The 25,345-nt window shown below is 29.0% G+C and overlaps 3 protein-coding genes across 3 annotated transcripts; 2 read left to right on the forward strand and 1 right to left on the reverse strand.

The window, feature by feature from the left end:
• Positions 1–132: 132 nt before the first annotated feature.
• Positions 133–17,560, forward strand: LOC138935505 (soluble guanylate cyclase 89Db). The gene is made up of 19 exons (XM_070300138.1): positions 133–457; positions 3,512–3,711; positions 4,103–4,296; positions 4,637–4,770; positions 5,077–5,313; positions 5,459–5,661; positions 5,746–5,853; positions 6,064–6,232; positions 6,319–6,462; positions 6,734–6,887; positions 7,051–7,160; positions 7,486–7,579; positions 12,312–12,341; positions 15,531–15,653; positions 15,883–16,042; positions 16,154–16,362; positions 16,691–16,896; positions 17,092–17,149; positions 17,412–17,560. Exons 1-19 carry the CDS (start codon positions 416–418, stop codon positions 17,546–17,548), a joined length of 2,712 nt encoding a protein of 903 aa, XP_070156239.1. The 5' UTR covers positions 133–415; the 3' UTR covers positions 17,549–17,560.
• Positions 8,990–11,318, reverse strand: LOC138935431 (trypsin-1). The gene is made up of 7 exons (XM_070300002.1): positions 11,211–11,318; positions 10,601–10,754; positions 10,174–10,336; positions 9,869–10,077; positions 9,444–9,646; positions 9,255–9,309; positions 8,990–9,105 (listed from the first exon to the last, which is right to left on the reverse strand). The coding sequence occupies exons 1-7, from the start codon at positions 11,277–11,279 to the stop codon at positions 8,990–8,992; spliced, it is 969 nt and encodes a 322-aa protein (XP_070156103.1). The 5' UTR covers positions 11,280–11,318.
• Positions 17,561–22,422: 4,862 nt separating the features above from the next.
• Positions 22,423–25,110, forward strand: LOC138935503 (trypsin-1-like). The gene is given in 7 exon segments (XM_070300136.1): positions 22,423–22,443; positions 22,445–22,573; positions 23,373–23,493; positions 23,770–23,932; positions 24,196–24,404; positions 24,507–24,758; positions 24,989–25,110. Coding segments are annotated over 7 exon segments (1,017 nt in total).
• The last annotated feature ends 235 nt before the right edge of the window (positions 25,111–25,345 follow it).

The following is a 25,345-nucleotide window of genomic DNA, read 5'->3' on the forward strand; positions in this document are numbered from 1 at the left end:
ATTTATTACTCGAAACATTCAGGTGTGAACACTTCTAGAATACAACGACAGTCTGCGCACGCATCGCGTTGATCTCTCCAACTTATCCTCACTGGGTTGAGTAACTCTCAAGCCACAGTCGAAACTGGATTTTCTGCGCGCTATACGGTTTCCCTCTCTCTTCTGCATCGGGAGGTGGCCTATTGTTTAGATGACACTAGGCACATGGGTTGCGAGTCTGATGGCGCGAAATATTTATTTTCCAAACGTTGTGATTACAATGAAGCAAGTTTTGTAGGACAATGCGAAGGATTTTTCTCCGCACGTGCCATAAGATCGTGAAGAAACTCTTTCATAAATTTGTTGAATACGGAATACTTACGCGATTTAATTAATAAAACGCCTAGAGTAAAACGAAATTCGTGAGCGTGTCAAGATGTACGGAATGCTACTGGAAAGTGTGCAATATTTCGTGCAGGTCGGTAAAGTGAGAGCAAATAATAAAACTGATATTATGAATATTTGGCTAACTTGGGAATGCACACATCTCATTTGGAATATATACTTGAAAAGTAATAGAATTTAAATTGAATTATTTGTCCTCTTTGTTATTCTTTACGGTAAGTAATTTTCCTTTGTATTTAAAATTTTTTTTTTAACATTTATTAATTTATTTTATTTTTTTATAAAATTATTTATAATGATCCTATGTATACACATGTATATATCATACATATGAGAGATTACAAAAATTAAGTTTTAATAATATTAAGAAAAAGATTTTTAATATTTTTATCTTATGTCATTGCAATGCATATGTAACTCAAGAGACATCACACACAGTGACATAAATCAATTAAATAACTTATGTGGCTTTTGATTTTGATAAAAATTAAGTTGCAAATGTATTGATTTTCTATGAGTCATTATTCGAAATATTTTTTATAATAAAAGTTAAGAAATTCGAAGAATTCTATATAATTTTAAACTTTATAAGTGCCCCAAGTTAGCATACTTCTTGCGGAAGATATTCAATTATAGAAATATATTTTTATCTCAATTTTCTATCGAATCAAAATTACTTTAAATTTTTTATCAGGCCTTTGTCTAAATTTACATAGATTATCTTTAAAGATTAAAGTTAAGAAATAATTTATTAATTCTTTGTTTTATATATTTTATAGTTGCCGAACGAGTATTTCTGTTTCTTTATATTTCAAGTTCTGACTTTTCTTATTGCGAATTGTATCGCTAGTGTCACATAAGTTTTATAAGAACGTAGTGACGCAGCTGTTTCTAGAAATATCTAATTCAAAAAGTTTCTATCGTGAATGCTTCGCTAATAAAAAAAAAATGTTACCGTTTGACATTCAAAAATATTTAAATTGTCATGCAATTTCTTTTATTCGACTGTTTGAATATTTCTTTTCTTTCATTACCAACGTTAAATAAAAGTATATTCTTTTTCGCACCTTTCAAGTTAACATAATATACATATAACAAATACTTGATATTTTTTGCGCCAAAGAACATTATTTATCTTTCAACTGCGCAGAATTTAATGAATCTTATCATGTCTCTTTTATTATATCCCTTATTTCTCAGCGGTGGACAGTTAAAAAAATGTCTATAATAATTATTTAAAGTAAAAAATTTGATGAAATGCAGGTCATAAAAAAATTTATTATTATGAAATGTATTTACCTTAATATTTGATATGAGATCGTTACTTGGCGCTTCTAATACAAACACAATCAATTTCTGTCTAAACAGAGGGTCCCTTGTTTACTCAAATGACTATAATTTGGAGAAGAATATGAATAAAGCAAATTGTATAAAGGAGCTGCTCTAATTTGCAGGAAGATTTTAATAATTTCAATGGAATTCACAGATTATTGATTTAGTATAAATGTTATATATGTACTATATATTCAAACAGATACATATACGTATAATCTTCTTTAAAATTTATTTTTTGTATTACTAATTTAAAAAAAAAGAAAAAGCTAAAATATATATATATATATTCAAGAATTACTAAAGATCAAATTTTTTAAAATAAAATATTTATTACATTGATAAAATAATAAATATTAAATGGCAGATTTTTTTTACAATATCTAATTTGCAATTGTAAAATTTTGTTACAATTCTTTAAATTTTTTTTAATCTTAGACAATTAACAAGTCATTATACGTTTTGTTCACGAAATTTAATTGTGATTATATATAAGCTTCTTGAGTTAATGGCTTATATAACTTGTTAATTAGGAAGAACAAGTAATATCATTTTATTCATTGACGTCAGATTATCAGAACAGTCAATTAAATTAACATGTTTCTTTGTCTCGCTACTTTTTTGGATCGTCCCAAATTGATATACGTATTTATAAAGTATGTCACGTATTTGCTAAAGGAAGTGCTTCGTAGATATGTAATAAATGGATGGACTTAAAAGACTTCCTTTTAGTTTGACACCTTAATTGTATAAAGTTTTAAAAATAGCATCATTCTATTAGCATGTGTAAGGTCGACTATTGATTTGTATTAATGTTTTGTTATTTCTTTGTTTTCGCCGCTTTTAATCGTTATTTAAATGTATATCAGGCCTTATAATTATTACATATTCTAATATAATGATATTCTTATCCATTTTTTTGCATAATCTTTCTCTAATAATATTACATCATTAAAGGTGTAAATAATAACACACACATAATAATACATAATTATCAATTCTAATTATATGATAAAAATATAATAATACAGAATAATTAAAATATTTATGTACAACATATTATCTGTTATAACACTAAACTAAAACTTTTATAAAAATTAATTTTATTAATATATATATATATATATATATACATATAATAACTTTTTTAATTTTTTCATTTAAGTCGGTTTAAGCTTTGAAACATATATTTTTGTAAAATTTGAAATTTCTTAGAAATATATTATATATATATACGTATATGTATACTTGTAATTAATCGTTTATTGGAACATTTCCATCTGCAAATTCGCGTGCTCATTTGCGATATAGTTTCTAAAAGCTATCCACATTAATGATCGTATATTCATTTTCGTGACCGCCTCTCATTCTAATAAAAGAAACATTAATTGGTTTATGCGAGCTGGGAAATTGGCTGGATTATCTCAATCCATTTGTAATCTATGGAACCTATTGCATATTTTCTGGCATGTCAATCGATGTATTATTATAGGTGTTCTTCTTTAACATACAATATCTTAAATTTAACATACGTCATGAGCTCTATCTGCGCATATATGCTATATGTGCAACTATTTCAGTTAAAAAAAATAAAATATAAATTTTAACTTACATTTATAAATATATGTATACATAAAATACACATTCTATGTAATAAATTTAATGCCGTTTCAAAGAAAGGGAAAGAAAGAGAGAGAGAGAGAGAAAGAGAGAGAGAGAGAAAGATTTACTTATAATAACTGAGGAGACAAAATATATGAGATAAAGTACAGCAAGCAAGAAATCTTTTTTACAGTTAGAATTTGGCGAAGAAATATGGCTTCACATTCTGGAAAAAGCTGATTGTAAACATATGGTTTTTAATACAAGACAGATATACTCAGATGAGCTAATGACCAATTTGGCCGCGGCTCTTGCCACGTATACTGGTGACTCTATGGATAACATTATGCAATTTTTTGGAAAGTGCTTTGTTAGATTTTTCAGTAATTTAGGGTAAGTTTTTTGTCGGAAAAAATTACAATATATATAATTGTCAATAATTTTAATTTCTACAAAATTATTAACTATTAATGTTCTCAGTTTTAAAAATTTGTAATTAATTCTTAAATATTTATTTTATTAAATTTTATATATCCCAGCTTCTGATATCTGATATGAACATCTCAGCTTTTTGCCTTCAATTATATACACTTTACGATCGCGAAAGATTTGCAGCATCAGAAATCAAAAGACATGATTTTAATATTATTGTAGTTAATTTTAATGTTAGAAAACAAAAACTGCGCGGAATATGTACAGAAATTTAATACATACAACATCTAATGATTATATACTCCACCTATATATCTTTTGAAAACGCTCTTATGTTTACATATTTTATTAGATACGATTGCACTGTAAAAGCGACTGGTCGTTACTTTTGCGATTTTTTACAAAGCGTTGACAATATTCACATGCAAATGAGGTTTACATATCCAAAAATGAAGAGTCCTTCTATGTATACAACACATGTCGATCCGCAGGGAGTTGTTCTGGTTTATAGAAGTACTCGACAAGGCTTTACGCATTATCTTATGGGTGAGAGTTGGCCACTTCCGCTTATCGCATATTTTTTGAAAATATGTTTCCAAGAACCTTATATGAATTAGGAAATTATAATATGGTATTTTATAATATTAAAATAATTTCTCGTTTGTAAAATATTGTTCTCGTTTGTATGTACGTATTTTAAAAAAATTGATGATATCACGATTATTACAATGCGTGAGCGTATAAAATTGATTTCGAAGTTTTCTTATATGTGTGTGTGGGTTCTCGTCAGTTTAATTATATTTTTTTCTATATACACGTATACTTTCTATATATTCATACATACAATATTCTATTATATATATAATATAATTCTACTCTCTTACAGGACAATTATTTCAGATAGCAAAAGACTTATACAATACAGAATTAAGTATTAGAGTTTTAGAAACTTCAAACAATATTCCAGGATCTCGAAGCGTAATGATTAAGTTCCGTATTGATTTCGATAATCGTCAATATGTAAGTCTTAATTTTAAATTTTATATTTTATAGTTTCTTCTCTTTTTTAATAGCGACACTCTATTAACTTATAGACAAAAACTTAATAAATGAGTGATAATAAATTAGATTTTGATTTATACTATTTTATTAATAGTAAATCATATACATACATATATACACACACACACACATATATATATATGTTATAGCAACCTCTTTACAACTATATACCCATATTTACTAAGTAATTAAAATTTTATTAAATTATGTTTGAAATAAATTTAACATTTAACTTATAATTTGCATTACATTGAAAATCATTAGATTATGAAGAATAACAGAATAAAAGCTACATTAAATCGTGAATTGCCGCCTGTTTCCTGCACGTTTCTCTTACGTCTTTTTCCATTCGGCATTGTAATGAACAAGGATATAAGAATTCTAGGAGCAGGTGATAAACTGCTCCAAGCCTGGGGTGGTACTACGTCCATTTTAAATAAGCATGTTACAGAAATATTTAAATTAAGAAGACCCAAGGGAATTTCGTTTACATGGGGAAACGTAAGTAATACTCACAAAACACAGATGTATTTTGAAAGCTGCAACAATTGATTTTCTAAGATATTTTCAGACATACAATATACGCACACATAAAACATATAACTTGCAACACAAACATATATATTTATAAAATTTATATTTTTAGATAATGTACTTACATTCAGTGATGTTCGAATTAGAACTCATTAGGGCGAATGATCATCACTCTTCGATAAATTCAGACAGTATACCGAGCACAAGTAGTGGTTTAGATAGGCGCGGAAGTCAAGGTGCGAGAAGCATCTTGTTGAAGGGCCAAATGAGATACATCGAGGATATTAAAGCGATTATATTTCTCTGTAGTCCTTTGTAAGTTTTCTCCTAAAATCATTATGATCATATTTACCATAGAATAACAGATCTATGATAATCGCGACTGTTCTCCTGCAATAGAATTAACAATTTAGACGAACTTCTTAATATGAGTCTATATTTGAACGATCTGAATCCTCACGGTATGAGCAAAGAACTGGTATTAGCAGGATGGCAACATTGCGGAAGGTATATTTTATCAAATTTATTAGAAACAATATTCTAATAAAAAATTGAATATACATTTTACGTAAAGAAATAATTTTTTTTGTTATTATTATCTTTTTTTATCGTATCATTAATTGTGCCATATATATTTGTCAAACATTTCATATGCCATCTTAATTATATTTTATGTTCAATTTTTTCTTAATAATCTATATCTTTATGCTTGTGAAGATTGGAAATGATGTTTGAGAGGGCAGAACAAAGATCAACCGAACTAGAGAATAGCTATGTGCTATTGGATCGATGGAAAAATAAGAGCGACGAGCTTTTATATTCTATGATTCCGCAAACGGTGGCAGATCGATTACGAGCCGGAGCCAGCCCGTTGAGCACTTGTGAAGTATGAAAACTTTAGATTTTAAAAGTGTTACGGCTCTCTTCTCGATCTTGTCTGATAAGAAATATTTAATGATATTTTATTTTTAGTCATTTGAGTCAATAACAGTCCTTTTCTGCGAATTATGCGACTTTGATTATTCAACCATCGAGGGAGCAATGGATATCGTCTTATCTATGAATGCTGTTTTCTCCTGTTTCGATACGCTAATGGATCAATTTAATGTTTACAAAGTAAGATAATTATATATATTTTATTGGACTTGCTAGATATTATATTATTAGAATATCATTAGAGATAAAATTTGACTAATTATAGGATGCAGTACTTAATAGAATCTTAATCCGATCAGATAGTAATATTAAAACATTTCCTGTGCTCGAGTTACGAAAATAGCTTATCTGATTTTTGTCAATGTGAATTACAATTATAATAATGTTACAACAAGAAAAGAGAAATATATTAATAAAATGCAAAATATGTTGTATTTACTGTTTACGATAGGTGGAGACCGTTGGTCGTGTGTACATGGCGGCTAGCGGAGCACCGGATAGAAACGAAAACCATGCACAAAATATCGCCGACGTTTCTCTACAACTTATCGAGCATGTACGATCTCTCGAATTACCCTCTGGATTGGACATACGAATCCGCATAGGTAACATCCAACACATACACAGTTGTTTGACTTTTGAATACGATATTCTCTTATGTCTCTTGAGACATGACTTTGTTTACAAAATTTTATCTTTGTGAAGAATAATAATAAGATCATCGATATATATACATTAAAACAAATGGAGATAATAGAATTTTTTTAGGAATTCATTCCGGGCCAGCGGTAGCCGGTGTGGTTGGCATTAAGTTACCCAGATACTGTTTCTTTGGAGATACTGTTAATACAGCTTCCAGAATGCAGACCACCAGTCTGGTAACATCGTTTTCTTTATTTTCATGTAACTATATAATATAATACATAATTTAAAAAATATATAATTTAATAGAATAACCATATACATAACAGAGGACAAATTTAACAGATAAACTATTTTTTAACTCAAATTTGCATGATATTAAGAAAAAGTATAAATATTATATAAATCTCATATTTATCATATCAGTTTGCCTTGTGCGTTTTTATATCACGTAAAACATATATTGTATATTCAAAAATTTTCTTTTACCTTTTTCATTATTCTTTCTTTTTGAGTGCCTTTCATATTCTCCACACTATTTAATTGCATTGTATATGACAGCCGGGAAAGGTACATATTTCCTCTAGCACCAAAGCTTTGTTACCTAAAGATCGTTATCGCACCGAATCACGCGGCGTTGTATGGGTAAAGGTTTGTATTACAAAAGCATTTTGCATAATAATTAGTAATATTGTGTCGAAAATTTTATAACAGAGGGGCGTATCTCCAATTTCAATTACCAAATTACAATATCAAAATTAGCAATTAATATTTTGCAAATCTAGAAATATGTCTGTATTTTCTCTCCTACTACCTTCTTATCCAATTTCTTTTTTATGGAAATTTCTATAAAATTCAAATTTTAAAACGTTTTCTTCTCGCGATTTTGGGCTTACGCCTCTATATGATGAAACCCCTTCGACATATACATATATAATGAATATCTTATTTATTACGTGAAGGGAAAAGGAGACATGGAAACGTATTGGTTGCAACCAGCAGCGAATAATGAAACGAAGCCAAAAAAAGAAGTTAACTCGTCAGATGATGAAAACGCAGTAGTCGAAGGTCTTCTAGTTACTAGTATATAAGAATTTGATATAATGATTAAATAAATAAAACCCGTAACATATAATTTCTATATAAAAAAGATGTGTGTGTCCTGTGTAGTAAAAAAACAATCTTTCATCTATTTATTCTTTAATATATTTAAATCTTGATATTGTGTGCAATAGAAACATTTGCGCTTAAATATAAAAACAGAAAGATTATCACCTGAAAAATTCATATTATGGTCAAATTTAATATACATTTATTTCTTGTCAATGTCATGATAACAAATTTTATATTGCCATCTGTTCTCACCATACAATGTAAATCGCGTTACAAATAGTATACGTGAGATTTCACTGAAATACCAAATCGTTCGATTGAAAGAAACAGAGAAAGTCTTGTGACTTTCTTCCTCAATGTACTTACTTATTATGAGTATTGATCAACGCAAAGAGGAGCACGCGCGTGCCTTAATTTTTAATTACCATATGTGTATATTCATGTACCTAATGTAAGATGTTATAGAATCACGCATTATGTATAATTTTTCAATGCAATTGTAAACTATTAAATTAACTTAATTAATAATAACAATATTACGTTTACAAATATATGGTAAAAAATTAATAAATATAAATTAAATAATTATATTACCTTACGATACGATAAATTTTAATGCAATTTTAAACTTTCCAATTTTAATAGCGTGAACGCATTACACAAATCACAAATGTTGCTAATAATGATATAAATGTTATAATCGGCCAATAAAAAAATGTCTTGTTTCACGTGTGATTCAATCGTTTTAATATAAAAAATTACTAATAATTTATCCAATTTTCAATTGAATTACATTCTCTAAAATGTTGACAGTTAGTAAAAATAGTTAACTGTATGCGTTTCATTGTGCGCTTCACTGTTTCCATGGCATACATTGAGTATTTCTTATCATTATTAAATAGATATAAAATTAACTGAAATAAATATATCAGTCTATATTAATTGTTGCATATCAACAATAGCAACCATCCCTCGTGTTGTGTGCAATCCATGTGAGATATCGATTCACGCGAGAGTAAACGCCGGGATATCCGGGTTGCGCACATCCTTCTCCCCAGGATACAACTCCTGCAAAATTAAAGAATTTTTACTTGAACTTGTTTACTTGTTTCGCGTGAAAGTATTCAATCTTTAGCGAAAGTTTCCTTGCATCTAACTATTTCTTGAGTCTCACACACCTAGATTAGGTAACTAACGCAATTTGAAGTTGTACTTACCGCCTATATGGTAAATACCATCTTTTTCTACGTGCAACGGACCACCGCTGTCTCCCTAATAATATAAAAATTTTTACATTATTATTTATCATAATTTTTTTAAAATATATATGTGTTAATATAATAGAATAGTATATATAACATGTTAGTAGAAAATAAAATAAAAGTCCAGCATGACTTTTTGCTTACTTGGCAGGAATCTTTGCCACCCTGTTTGTAACCCGCACACAACATGTTATCTGTTATTTTACGCGATGGATATTTCGTAGCGCGACATTCCGCATTTGATAGAATGGGAACAACAACTTCTTGCAAAGTATTTGATACCGATCCACCTTCTTTGATAGCGCCCCATCCGGTCACTATACCTTTTTCACCAGCAAAGGTTTTCCCTGAAAACAGATGAACGATACATAATCTGTCATATAATAAATTTATATTATCAATTATATCATCTCATTATCTTCCTCGGTTTGTTTAATATTAACTTTATGCAAATTTGTAATATTTCCAAGATCCAACAATTATATGATATATCTGACATGATTAAGAAATAATATAAATTATTTTTTGATAAAGTCAACTTCTTTTTCTCTCTTATTTATAAAAATTACCTTGTTCCGGAAGACAAGCAGGTCGCATCGGACCCTGGAACTTAATAGGTTCCTTTAGCTTAATGAGTGCAATATCGTTATCATAATTAATAGTCGAGTAACCACTGTGTTTGAGCGCCTTTTCTACTTTAAAATCCTGCGTTGTGCTTTCACTAGTCGAATTTCTATTATGCTCCAATATTCGGACAGTCAGTTTACTTTCATCGAATCTGTTATGAAAAAGAATTTGATCGATTATTGATTATACATACTTTGCACAGATACATTTAATGACGATTAGAAACCGATGCGAATGAATACATTACCTGTCAATACAATGAGCTGCTGTCAACACATATCGTGAATTTATGACTGTACCGCCGCAATAAAATTGTCCCCTATACATCAATAAAGCCATCCAAGGATACTGATTGACGAGTGTTTCGACGCCTTCGACAATACGATTATGTTTGTTCGTCAAACCGCAAGCTATAAATTAAGAATTAATATATTTTACTCTTACTTTTTCTATCTTTTCGTAATACTCCATGAACAATTGTTTTTTTTTCTTCAATAATGAAAAAAATTTGAAATTAAAATAAATATTTTTTTTTAATATTTATATTAATGCGTGATTATTAATATCATTTTGCAAATCTTTTTTTATATTATATTTTATAATTATAAAAGTAGACTTAAATTATATTAAAAATTATACAAACAGAAATAAATAATAAACTCTATATAACGTACCGCATTTTAAACATTTTTCTGGTTGTGAAGGAGGAACTGTTGGTTTCGGCGCCACTACATCTGCCAACCATTCCCAGAATCCTTTCTCATTATCAATTCCACTTGTGTTATTCGAGTTTTGCTCTTCCGTGCGTAAAGTGCAATTTGTCTGTGACTGTTATTTAAAAAATATACATTTTTTAATTAAATATTTAAATTAAAATATTTTTATTATACAATATAAACTAAAATACATTATACGAAAAAATCTTGTAATTTTAATACGTGAATTATCATCTATATCTTTAATAAAACTGATATTTTTACACAACTGTTGAACAATGAAACTTTTTGCGTGCACATAAATGAAGTTTAAAAAAATTAAATATATATATATATATATATATATTCCTTTACGTAATATAAAATCTTTCTTAAAGAACAATCCATTTCAAATCAAAAAATTCAAAAAAATGTAATAAATCTGGAAGATTTAACAAATTTTGTATTCTATATATTCTATTTTTAAATATACTTTTTTATATTTTACTATAAGTTGATTCAAAAAATGTCCGCTATTTGTCCATAAATATGCAAAAAAGACCACATTATTAACACATTTCAACGATACCTCATTGTCAACGGTGGCTGTTGTCGCAATTACGGCAAATGTTAATAACAACATAAATCGAAACAACATTGTTTCTTGCACTTTAAAATATAACACTAAGAGAACTACTGCGTTATTTCCTTTGAGCACTGCGAGAAGAAGTGTTGAACTGATCTGTTCCACAATACTTCCTGCCGAGGCGGCATATACTTTCACACAAGTCTTCGATTCGATGTCACGTCTTCATTTATACGGAATAGTGGACAAGCCGGTAGCAGAAGTGAAAATTTAGGCTAGCGATATGTAAATTCACCGTGAACAAATGTCGTAAACGCAGATCAGTATAACAGATCTGTTAAACCTACCGATCTGCTAAATCTATGGCATATCTTGCTCAGCTGATTCCTTTTTTCTCTTTCTTTCATGATTTCTCTTTTAAGAACAGTATAAGAAGGCAAAGAGATAAATGTGTTCTAGTTAAAAGAAATTTATCGAAAAGTGCTCGCCAAAAGCTTGAGCAAATGTTATACAGAATATGTTATTTCGCATTGAATATTTTCTTAACACTTTTCATAAATCGTAAATAAAATTGTATCCTCATCGAATACTTTCAAAAATTTATGAAAAGTATTTTCTTATTTATCAAGAGAAATTTTTTTTTTTTTTTATATATAAAACAAATACATTATTTGCTAATTTAGTATATACAGAACGTTGAGAAAATAAAGCAAAATAATACACTTGAATAACTCGTAAACAGTAGGTGTTAGAAAATAATTATTCAATTAAAAGTTATAGATAATAAAATTTACCGTTTATATATTCAGTTTTTTTCAATGAAATTATCATAATTTTTTAAATATAAATATGACGAAAATAAAGTGATGGGGTGATGATATCATAGCCAGCTTGCCTTCTACGTATCCCACAACTTTTATTTGAACAATTATTTTCTAACACCTACTGTTTACGAGTTATTCAGGTATATTATTTTATTTTAGATACCTTGTAAATATCGAAAAAAAATCTGCTATAGGATTAATATGTGAACGTTTATAGCTCTAAAATAAATAAAATAATTAAATTAAGATAATTAAGATTAAGATAATATTTAGAAAACAGTTTCTAAGAAAAAAAAAACTATTAGTGCATGTACACAATCGCTCTAAATGTATATTATTGTGTAAATATTGAATGTGCTATGCGTTACATTTCTTTAAAGTTTCCGTGTACTTAAAAGATGAATGATCGCGATGATAAAGCATTTAGTTAATTTAAAAGAGAGGAGTAAAGAAAGAGAGAAAGAGTAAACTAATACAAATTTCTATTAAAATTGCGTAACAATGTCACATTATATATATGGTACATGATAATATATACATAACGTATCTCAAGTGATATGTCACAAATCCTTTAACAGATCCTCGCTCTTGCTTTTGTCAGTATCTTTCCGTCTGACCCGGGTTATCGTAACTTTGATAGCTGAACAAACGAGATAAGATGCGGCAGGGTAAGATATTATACATCACCTGTAACTTGTAACAGTGGGTCAAGGTATATAGGTAACGCGACCCTCATGCGGGCGAGACGCGCATTACCTTATTGTCTCGCGATGTGCGTCTAACTTTATCTCAGAAGCCTTGCTTTATTTTTCACATATCTTCAGGGTCAGATTGTATTCGCAATGTAATCTGTTTACATTACAAATTTGTTATCGGAGATAATACTGAAGACGATTACACTTAATTCTCAAGCGAGATTTAAGATTACAAGAATTAAAAAAATGCACAAGAATTATTAACATATAATAAAAACAGAGGATACTTTATAATTATATCAAATCAATTAATCAATTAAACAATCGTACGAAAAATAAGTAATAGTGTTATAGTAAAATATAACGCTTTATATATGTATTTAATTAAAATTGGTTTAAAAGATATTGCATAAAACGTGTATGTATATACTTGCTATATTAGCTCTCAAAATATAACATATATATATATATATATATATATATATATATATATGTGTGTGTGTAATCTTCAAAAATTTGCCGTAACGAATTAAACGCAAATTGTAAATTGTTTGTCTCATCTGAGACTTTCGTGGTGAGTGTTTCGAGAGGAACACTTTCGCATTTCTGTCCCAAGATGCTGCAATTTTGAGACGTCGGATGAAAATTACACGCCAAAGAGAGAAGAGAGGAGAAGGAAGATGCATAAATTCGCAGTGAAAGTAAAATCATCTGTAGGTTAATAAGTTGCAAGACGATGTGTTTTTATCCGTGTTGATGAATGCGCGACTGCAAGCATCAAATGATGCGGAACAAATTCAAAATTATGGGCTAAAAAAATTGCGACATTTTTAATTGAATGCTTTCTTACGGTGTCTTTCGTACCGAATATCGCGTTTTCTTCCATTACATAATCGAAGAACCTTGGTAAAATCAAACGTTCTATTAACTCGCAGCCTTATAGCATCTTTATGACTGCAGCAAGTTAACGACCCGAGATATAATTTCGTTTCTTTTCGTTACGGCTTTGTTCTAATTTAATATGATCAATTATAAATCACTATTACTATGACCTAATTAAAATTGCAACAGCATCCTACTTTCATAGTCTCGCGATATGATTAATTAAAATGAATTCAAAAGATATACGTTGTGTGTATGCATGCGTGTGTGTGTGTGTGTGTGTGTGTAAAATTGTATCAATTTATAAGTCTATATAATACGTAAATTAGATAGAATTTTTTTCTGATTTTTTTAATTATATTTTTTTTAATATACATGATAATTGTTAAAATCATTATCGCGGGCATGTCGTATTAAAAAGATGGTCCCAACATTGTGTAACGCGTTTGATCTTTCGCGTAAAAAGCTCAAAACAAATCGCTTTCTTCAGGAAGAATGCAACCTTGTAAACGCGTATTGGAAGAAAGCGTCTTACGGAATTCAACGATAAAAATGAGATTCACGCGACGACACCTCGCGTGAGCTGTAAAGTGCGCCGAGTGAAATCCCTGCAATTAGTTGTCTCGCTTGCATGAGCTATCAACGACAGCAGTCCATGGCTATCATCAACATCATCATTATTATTGTCGTCGTCGTTGTCGTCGACGTCTTCATCGTCGTCGTCGTCGTCATGCCACAACAATGAACCGTGACGGCCGCGAGGCGCGATAATGTTCGTTCGCTGACGAAATTGACATTGATCCAGTCTCGATGGATCCCTGAAAAGAAGGGTCGCCGTGAGAGGAGGTGGACCGAGTTGACATTGGACGGATCCGTGGTGGTCGATGGGTCGATTGCGCCATAAACCATGTCGCGCTCGTGCGTACCTATACGCGCGTGCGAATTCTCATTGTGTCTGTACCAGCGGTACCTGTGCAGGTGAGAGACGACGGACGCGTACACCGACCGGGTGATTTAAAGGCTGTCACATGCAACATCTGCCAATGCAAACGCACCACTCAAGGTTGACGATCCCCACCGAGATACACGCGCGGCTCTTGTGGGTTCTCCTTCATTAGTTATAATTTACTATAAAACGGCAAAACGGCCGGGATACCTTTAGACTTTTCACACCACGGTTGTAAGCACGTGCGCTGGCCAGAATTTTGCATAAAAAACAAAATCGGCTGGCACCCATCAATTATCGGAAATCGCGCGGGTACGGCATGGACGGCTATACAAGAACGGAATACATGTTCGCGCTCTCTCTATGTCTGAGCTGTTGCGTCTACGCGTTGCCTCACGAGGTAAGTTAAATAACCATTGTATGAATGTGTTATGTTTACTAGAAGATGCTAGTGGTAGTAGCAGTAGTATTAGTAATACGTTGCACTGACAGCGGTAAAATATTCTGTTTTCATCCGCTTAAATTCACATTTGAAGCGTTAAACACACACAGTAATACTATAAATAAATTAAAAAATATCAACATTTAATTAAATTAATATTTTTGTTCTATTATTTCTGTATTGTTTTGTGATTGTATTAAGTAAGTGTCCCTCGAACTTTATTCGGACATTCGCGGATTATCAAATCCACTTATTCATTAATAATATAGATTTTTTTGAAGTTCTTTTAAATTTTATTTTTCTATTCTTTATGATTTGCGCAAGAGTAACTGTCTGTAAATATTATGTAAAACATATTTTATAATTATTGCAAAGCAATTATTTTTCCATTTTAGTAAAAACATATTTATACTTTCGTAATTTTTAAATTTGAAGGCAAGTAGAAGTAACGTAGAGAAATCTAATCTTTTTATATATCTCTTTTGCAGGCATTGCAGGATAATAGACGGAGTTTTCTTGCCTCAAACGCTCAAGTACACTACAATATCACAAATGCAGAGATTGCTGATCGTCCGGCAATAGACGAAGTGTCTTATATAGATTTCGATCCTGCACCCACATCCTCTTCCAAAAAACCAAACGTCTGTAAAGACTGCAGTAAGTAAAAGCATTTGAGATAATGTTTCTGATCGACATATATTTGATCATAAATTTATGTACACACGCGTATAAGAGAATAATTTTTCTCAATAACATATAATAGTGAAGTAATTAGAAAACGCGTAATTAAGCAACTAAATAAATGGTTATTCGAATATTTTATTATTATTTATTAATTATTAATTTATTATTTATTAAAGCGGATTATTATATTAATATATTGCAGCCTGCGGGCTTGGAAGAAAGAGACGGATTGTCGACGGCCAGGTGACAAATATTTACGAGTATCCCTGGCTTGTTAGTATGACTAAGAAAGGAACCTTTTACTGTGCCGGAAGTGTAATATCACGTAAACATATTTTGACAGCAGCACATTGCTTGCAAGGGTATGTTTCAGTCAATTATAATACAATCGTAGATAATTACGTATATTTATAAATTATTTTCTTAATTTTAAAGTTACACCATTATATTATCAATATAATTTTTTTTTTCAGATTTGATATTAAAACTATCAAACTTGTCTTAATGGATAGCGAACGTCCTTCGATAAGCAGCAACGCTATAGTTCGACATATTAAATCGACAATCATTCACGAAAATTATCGTGCTTCTACTGCTTTTAATAATGACATTGCTATCATAGAAATGGATCAGCCTGTATCTGTAAATGATGTCGTGCGAACAGCATGTTTACCTGAAGACAGTAAGCTATTTCCGATATTAGTAAAATATGTACATAAGTTTCAAAAGGATTTGCCATTTTTTTTAAATTATACTATAAATCGATTATGACAACTACTTCATTTTTCGTGTATGAAATTAAAATGTATTGTAAGTAACGTATTACATCAACTTTATAAAATATTTTGCATTTTGTATTTATTTTTTATGTTTAGATACATTCTAAGTTCAAATTTTATACTCAAAAATTTAGATAACAACTGAAGCAAAAATTAAAATCTCTGTCTAGAATTCGGTGCAAACGACAGTAATATCAATAAAAATAATAAAATTACTATACGAAATTATAGGAACTATCGATTATACGGGAGCGATTGCCACTGTAGTTGGATGGGGTCGGACGGGGGAAAACAAACCAGTAAGTAACGAGCTGCGAAAAGTCGATTTACCGATCTTGTCAAAAGAGGAATGCGATCAAGCTGGATATGCGAAAAACCGCATTACCGAAAATATGTTCTGTTCTGGCTACCTCGATGGAGGACGAGACGCTTGTTTTGTAAGTAAGAAAAGAAAAGAGCAAGAGAAATGCGTTATATGTACATATAACAAAAGTATATAATATTTATATAATATTGCATTGACTTTTTTTAAAAACATAGAACGAGTTATCTTTGTTTTCCTTTTATTTCTTTGCGCGCGCACATACACACATACAATATACTTTTATTTATATTTTTATGTTTACTTAAAGGGAGATAGCGGAGGACCATTGCATGTCAAAGGAGTTTATGGACAGCTTGAAGTAATAGGTATGTATTTATACTAGCAGGACATTTTTAATTTTATTTAGCAATTTCTAATTTTAAAACTGAAATGTATAATTTTTTTTTTCTACATAATAACCGCATTCCATGTTCTTTATTAAATTAAAGACGTTTATATTAAAAATCTGAATAATTAATATATATTAAATTAAAACTGTCATTCTCTTTGTGTTAAATAAACTGAATTCTATTTACTAAAGAATATATCTAATATCAATTTGCATATTAATTTTTGTTGTGTCAAAAGGCATCGTTTCATGGGGCCGTGGTTGTGCAAAGCCAAATTTTCCTGGAATATACACCAAGTTAACAAACTATATCGAATGGCTTAAAGATAACTTGGGTGATGAGTGCATTTGTCCACCGCTGCATCAACAAAACTAACACTTGGTATAACATATTATAATTATTATAGAAGAAAAGTAAATGCTGAATTAGCATTCCGCTATTTTTATTTGAGTATTATAAATCTATAAGAAAAATATTTTCATCTTTCTAAGTTAATATTTGTGTAATAATTGGCTATTAATATATAATATACTTTTTATATCTCAAATTAGTTTGATATTTAACGCGCGCGAAATTTATATTACATACTGCAAACATATATAAAGATTATATCTAGTTATTTTATTATAGAATTATATATATATTGTAAAAATCTGCGTTATATTAATGTATAATATATATTTATTTATATATAATATTACATATATCTAGTCCAGAAAAATTATATGTAATAAAATATTTATATTATACAATATATTGCGATATTATATATTGTAATGCAAATGTCTTGTTAAATAACAAGTGATGTATAATAATAAAAAGCATAAATAGTTCTTATTTACTTAATACATAAATGTATATAAAATTCTCAGAATTATAAATAATTTATTATTAAATATGTTTTCTACTGTATAAAAAATTATCAAAAACTATTGCTACCTTTCTTCCTACTTCCTTCCTTCTAAAAACATTATGAATTACAATAATGTTTATTTAGCTCATTAACGTGACGGAGTTCAACTTTATTATATTCTACTTGTGATGCGACATCTCAACGCCACTTTCCCTAATCGATGGATTGGTCGTGACAGTGGCCATCAAGATTTCCAGATTGAACCCCGTTGAATTTTTATTTATGAAGTTGAATAAAGAATGAAATGTAAAAGAGGAAAAGAGTGGATACACGAAACAAATTGGTCACATAATGGATGCTATTGCCCGCATAAAAAAATATCACGATAACACTCAAACAAGCAACATATTATGTTCTCACAAGAATTGATAAATGCATTGAATGTTGGCAGCAAAATTTTTGACAATTTATTATAAAATACGGCCATTCAAATTTTTGAAAATTTATTCTAAGATACGGCCATTCAAATGAACCAGCCAAAATCTAAAATACAAGTACAAATTGTTGCGTTTGACAATGTGGCGGGTCGCTTGTTAGAGTTTTATAAAAATTTTACAAAATTCTTAGTCAGATTGTAAAATATTTCATTTTCAACCACGATTTAAGAATGTAACCACATTTTATAAAATGCTTAGACGTTTTATAAAACGATCGATTATATAATCTAATTACGATATATATATAGAAATCTATGAGAAAGCTATAGTTTTTATTTCAATTTATAAAATAATTAGCTAGATATGCAATGAGTAAGATACTTTATGAAATAATAAAAAATATGCGATCTTTGAATTTGTTGACTAGACGCGCACTTTTTTTATTAAAACATTTTGGTCACTTAATATTTTAGCATTTTGAACATTCAATAACTTAACAATGAATCTCATTCTCACATCTTCTGCTCGAGATTGCGCGTATAGATATGTATATTCAACGTCTATATCTTTATTATCGGATTGCCCGAGTACGTTAGAGTCTTGTAAATGTTATAAAAACCTTAAAAAAACTTATAAAATTTGATAAAAACTGTTTTGAGATAAATGTATCTTTAGTGCAATGCATCATAATTATTTTTGTATGCAAAATTATTATGTAAATGTGAATCGTATGCACGTGTCGTATAATAAATACGCAATACGCACTGGACTTGATAATTTCTCAAAAATTTCCGCTGGCGTTTTCATATATAGAAGATATTTTGATTAAACGTTGATTATAGATCAAACGTCGGTTTTATAACATTGAAATTGGATCAATTGGACAACACTTTCAATTTCTTGGTTTAAAAATATATCTCTTAAATTAAATTATAAGCTTTAGTATGTTTTTATCAGATTCTTAAAGCGAATATTATTTCGCGAGTTTATTAAAATTTATGCCATCCGATAAAATATACATATTTTAACTATATTTAAAAAAATCACAAATATGACTCAATTCTTTGATGTTTATATGTGGGTTTAGAATATGGAAAAACTTTGTAAAAATATTTAGTGATTGCATTATATTTTTAAATTATCAACACATTTTAGAAATAACATTATCAAATTACATTACATCTTTAATACAAATACAGTTATCTACTCCGCAAATTTATAATCTTTTTAAATATATATTAACTATATTATAATATATCGAAAAAATGGCCACAACAATTCCAAAATCTAGAAAATAGTATTATAAGTAGTATATATTATAATATTACAAAAGTATTACAATATATATATGTATATATTATAACGTAATAGATATTTTTTTACAAAATACTTTTTATATTAATTGTTACATTTAATTTTAGATCAAATTTTCGCAAATTTTGTTTTCTATTAAAAATATTTATTTATTTAATTTTTACTGATATTGTTTTCTATAAAAAATATTTATTTATTTAATTTTTACTAATATTTTATAATTCTATCTCTCATAAATATTATAATATGATAAAATGATATAATCTATACAAATTCTTAATAGTTTATGCACGAAAAATTGTATAACAACATCGCATATATGTATATATATAATATAGTACTTTTAATTTGAAAACTGAAAGCTATCGTTTTTCTAGAACTATTTGCTTTACTTCCTACTGGAAAAAATAGTTAAAAATCATGTCAAATTGTATCACCTAATTATTAAAATTGCATTGAAAGATATTTATTGCATATTTTAATTAGATAAAACTATATGTTCATATTATTGATAACGTCTTGTGATGCAGTTTTTATGACGCAAAACACCCGCTTTGTATCGTATATATGCGGGTAAGTATTATTATTTATATATCTGCACTAATTACTTATTATTTTGCAATATTCTAGCTACAAATTTTTAAATGCCATTCTTATATTTAAATATGAATACATAATACAAAAATAAATACATTTATTATTCATACATAATTAACAGATACATAATTTTCGACATCTGTATATTTCGAAACGATTAAATGTTATTATATGTATTGTTATGTATAAAACTGGCGAGATAATTAAAATAATTGATTTTAATTTTAATTTTATTATATTACATAAAACAGACAACAAATAGTAATTGATGATTAATAAACACATTACAAAGGTATGTTAAACAAACAGCAATGTTTAAATATTCATACAAATAAGCAATAAGCAAAATTAGGTCAGTAGTCTCAGACATTTTGCTTTCAACGGCGAATGTGGGTTAGTGAAACCTACATGGTGATTCCCATTACCGGTGATTCCCCTTCCGAATTAAAGTACAATAAATATGCTTAATTAAAAGAGAGAGAAAGAGAGAAAAAGTGTGCAAATTTTATCTACAATTCTCATGATTTTTGAGTGATCCAAATAATATTTAAAATGTCAATTATAATATATTATATATTATAATACTTATCTCATTAGACGACATATATATAAGATATCTAATATATATATATATATCAAGTATATTAAATTTCTTAATAATGTTATATATATATATACACTTAATATTCTTAATAAATTTATCTTACTAAACAAACATTTTTTAATGTCCAAAGTAAAATAAAAAATTTATCTGAATTTACATATATTTTACAAAATGTATGTGTGTTTTATTGTAATTTAACATTTATCTTTATCATTATCATTAACATTTTATTTGATATGCTTTTATTATTCGAAGATATTTAAAATTTCCAACAAATCGAAATTTCCCCTTTCGATAACATTCTTCGGTCGAAAGAGAAATTTTCTGTATGCTTCACACGAAAGCGTGTCTCTCGAATTGAGACACGCTATGAGTGGGGGCAAATGAATTGCATGGTAAAAGCAATGCGCGTGTAATATATTGCAGTGAGACGAAGCTCTCTAACAGTATAGTACCAAGACTCGATCTTTTACGAAGAAGACCTCCTCTCTCAATGATTTTTTTCAGTTTATCTTCTATATAATCTTTCGCACACAAGAAAATACATCGCGCGAATAATCACACATACTTATTCAGTTTACGATGTGTACTTATTTAGTAATCGGCAGTGTGATCCATTATGTATCTTTAACAAAAGAGAATGATAAAATATATTTAATTTATGAAACTAAAAGGGTATTATTTTGCATTAGATAACAAGGTTTCATAATACAATTCATTAAATAGAGCTAAAAAATATAATTTCTTATTTCGAAAAATCTATACTCAACTTTGAAGAATGCCTAATCAAAAATAAAAAAATATTACTATAAAACTTTGCACATTACAATAATAATTTACAAGATTATCATTTGATACATTTGATTAGCTATTGAGATTACACACTGTATAACATTATTTTAATAATAAACTATTCGAAAAAAACAAATGGAAAAATATGGAGAAACCTGTAAAATCACATGAGAAACAACATTCAGTGATATTGCACATGATAAAAACTTCTTCTGTTTAAGTATCTGCTTCGTTTTTTTAATGCAAAAATCAAAACACATAATCATTTTCCTGATTCCAAATTGAAAAAATTTGCAACATTCATGCCGTGTATATTGAATGGGACCGGAGCGATGGTAGCGGAGCGATAGTGAAAGAAGGACTTTCTTCGCAACCATAAAGACCGGCTAGCTCTCGGTCGATCAGTTCAACTTCTTTGTGGAACTAAGGTGAAAGCGCGTAAGAGGCGACGATCATCTTCGAGGGACCCGAACATCATCCCGTCAGCTTCTTCACAAAATTCGCAGAAACGAAACGGACGGTGCTGGAGAGCGAAATCATCACCAAATGTTCATACCTGTGCAATATAATGCATGTTTGCTATGGAATCCGGAAAAACACGTGGTGTAATAGTGCTACATTGATAAAAGGAAAAGCTCATTCATAATTTTGAATGACATTTGTGAGCGACAAATGATAAAATGCTTTTGCACGTGTCTTGCCACAAGCTTTTGATCTTGATCTTGATCATGACTTTTTACGGACTACCAATCAAAGGTCAAGAACTTCGTCGAAATAGTATAATAGCATCAGTGATCTCTACTGTGAGTACTAATTCGATAGAGATAAAATATTGCCAAAAAGCATGATTAGCTTGTGTAAAAAAAAGAACTTTGTGTATAACTTGTTTATGACACGGTTTTATGATAAAAATAGAGTTGTATGTGTGTTAAATAGTAATATAATCATACATATATTACTTTCTTTTGTCAGCAAATTTTTACAAAATTTAACTTTTCAGTAAAAAATTTTTCTTGTGTAAGTAGTATAACAGCTAGTAGAACTTATCTGTGTAGATATACATAGGTATATTCATATATACATATATGAAATATATCACGTTGAAATCTTGTGTTAGTTTAATATTTTCTTTAAAATAAAATAAGTTATATATGTGTATATATATATATATTTTGTGTATATAGAGAGACAATAAAGAAAAGAAAAAAGAGAGTGTGTGTTTTAAATATTTATAAATTTCAAAATTATTTTATTATTATAAATACGTGCTTATAACGCAATTTAGCAATTAATTGTTTAACATACAGCACCATTTTTTACTATATGTTCAATAAGATATAGAAATGTGGTTTTTTTGTTTTTTTTTTTCGTTTATTCTAGCGATCGCGATCAATTGTGCAGCATTAAAGAATAACATATAAATATTACGTGCACGCAACGCTTATGAGATATTTAGTTAGTCAATACCGAAGACAATTTGACGGCTTAGACCTTGACCCATAATTCTGATCATGGTTACTTTCTCTTATCTTTTATGTTGTATTTGCGGTGGAAAGTGAGCGCGCGCTTGACTAGCGCCAATCATTTACATATTGCTTTCAGGAAAATTCTTCGAATAATTCGCAAACTCGCGATGGAAGATTTTTATTTGACGATTTATTTGGTATCGACATTACCACTGATATTGAAACCGATGAAGAAAAGTTAAGAAACTGCACATGCGGTAAAGGATTTTCTTTATAAATCAAATAAATTTTTTTTTTATATGACAAATAATATTATTAATTGTTAAAAAAAATATTATATACTCTCTACTTTTTACAGTTAAATTATAATCTTGCAAATAGAACTTATATATAATGCTTTTCTAATTAATTCTTATCGTAGAAATGATAATTGACCAATTTTATATGTAAATTTAATATTTTATCTATCATCCTTTATACATAAATAAAGTTACATCCAAATTTAATAGCATGCTTAATGGTATCATTTTTAGAATGTGGCTTATCAAATCAAGAAAATCGAATTGTTGGTGGACGTCCTACGCTGCCGTATAAATATCCCTGGATTGCAAGGCTGGTATATGACGGTCGTTTTCATTGCGGTGCTAGTCTACTTAACAACGATTATGTAATTACTGCTGCTCATTGCGTACGGAGGTATATATATATATATATATGTGTGTATATATTCTCTATTCAAATATATATACAACAATAAATAAAGAAAATTGCTATAATTAATAATAAAATATTATATTGTAATAAAAATTAAAAATATCAAAAGTAATTAAAAGCAACATTATAAAAAATTATACCATTTTTAATATAATATAATGTGAAACGTGCAAGAAATGTTTTTATTAATATTTTGATTTTCTTGAGCATATTATGTCAAAATTAAATTAATTTTAACATCTTAGGTTAAAGCGATCGAAGATCCGCGTGATACTCGGCGATTATGATCAATACGTGAACACTGATGGAACTCCTATTATGAGAGCAGTGAGTGTTGTGATACGTCATAAGAATTTCGATATGAATTCTTATAATCATGACGTGGCCTTATTAAAATTACGAAAATCTGTGAAATTTTCAAAGAAAGTTCGACCGATTTGTTTACCTCAACCAGGTAGTATGGCTGTAAAGTAGTCAATTATGATCTTTCTTAAAACATTAAATATTTTTGTATTTATTCTTAATATATCCATAATTAATTATCCATAATACGCAGGATACGATCCTGCTGGAAAAGAAGGAACAGTGGTGGGATGGGGTAGAACATCAGAAGGAGGAACGTTGCCCGGAAAAGTACAGGAGGTACAAGTGCCTATATATAGTTTAATACAATGCCGGAAAATGAAATATCGAGCAAATCGAATTACCGAGAATATGATTTGCGCGGGCCGAAGTAACCAGGACTCTTGTCAAGGTGATAGTGGCGGTCCTCTTCTTGTTCAGGAAGCTGATAAGCTTGAAATAGCAGGTAAAATATATTTATATTTATTATGATAATAATTTTTAATTTTATAATAGCATATTAATTTATGATTAATATTGATTACGAGATTAAAATACATATTGCATAAAAATTAATTTTCCTCTAAATAACTTCACACATTTATGTAATTAAACGTAAAAAAATTGTACAAATCACGTTACTGTCATAATATCATTGTTTATCTAAAACTTATGTGTGTTACACGTACATGATAGGTATAGTCTCTTGGGGTGTGGGCTGTGGTAGAGCTGGTTATCCGGGAGTCTATACTCGAGTGTCACGATATCTCAATTGGATCCATGCAAACATGAAGGAAGGCTGTTTATGCGTCAATTGAAGAGCTGCTTTTATTCTTGCACCTTGTATATAAAATTTCAAAGCACATATTACATATATACGCGATCGTAGTCATTTGCTGCAATGCGCACATTTTACACGATGAATCACAAACAATTGCTTAGAAACTCTGAGCTCAAAACTACTCAGTGGAGTATTTAATATACAGTTCCTTGCATGGAGGCCATCATTATTGTTATTATTTATACGTGTATGAATGAATAATATGAGAAATA

The sequence above is a fragment of the Polyergus mexicanus genome, unplaced genomic scaffold, assembly GCF_030449975.1.
Source record: "Polyergus mexicanus isolate NDT 795.1 unplaced genomic scaffold, iyPolMexi1.0 SCAF_8, whole genome shotgun sequence".
Classification (NCBI taxonomy): Eukaryota; Metazoa; Arthropoda; class Insecta; order Hymenoptera; family Formicidae; genus Polyergus; species Polyergus mexicanus.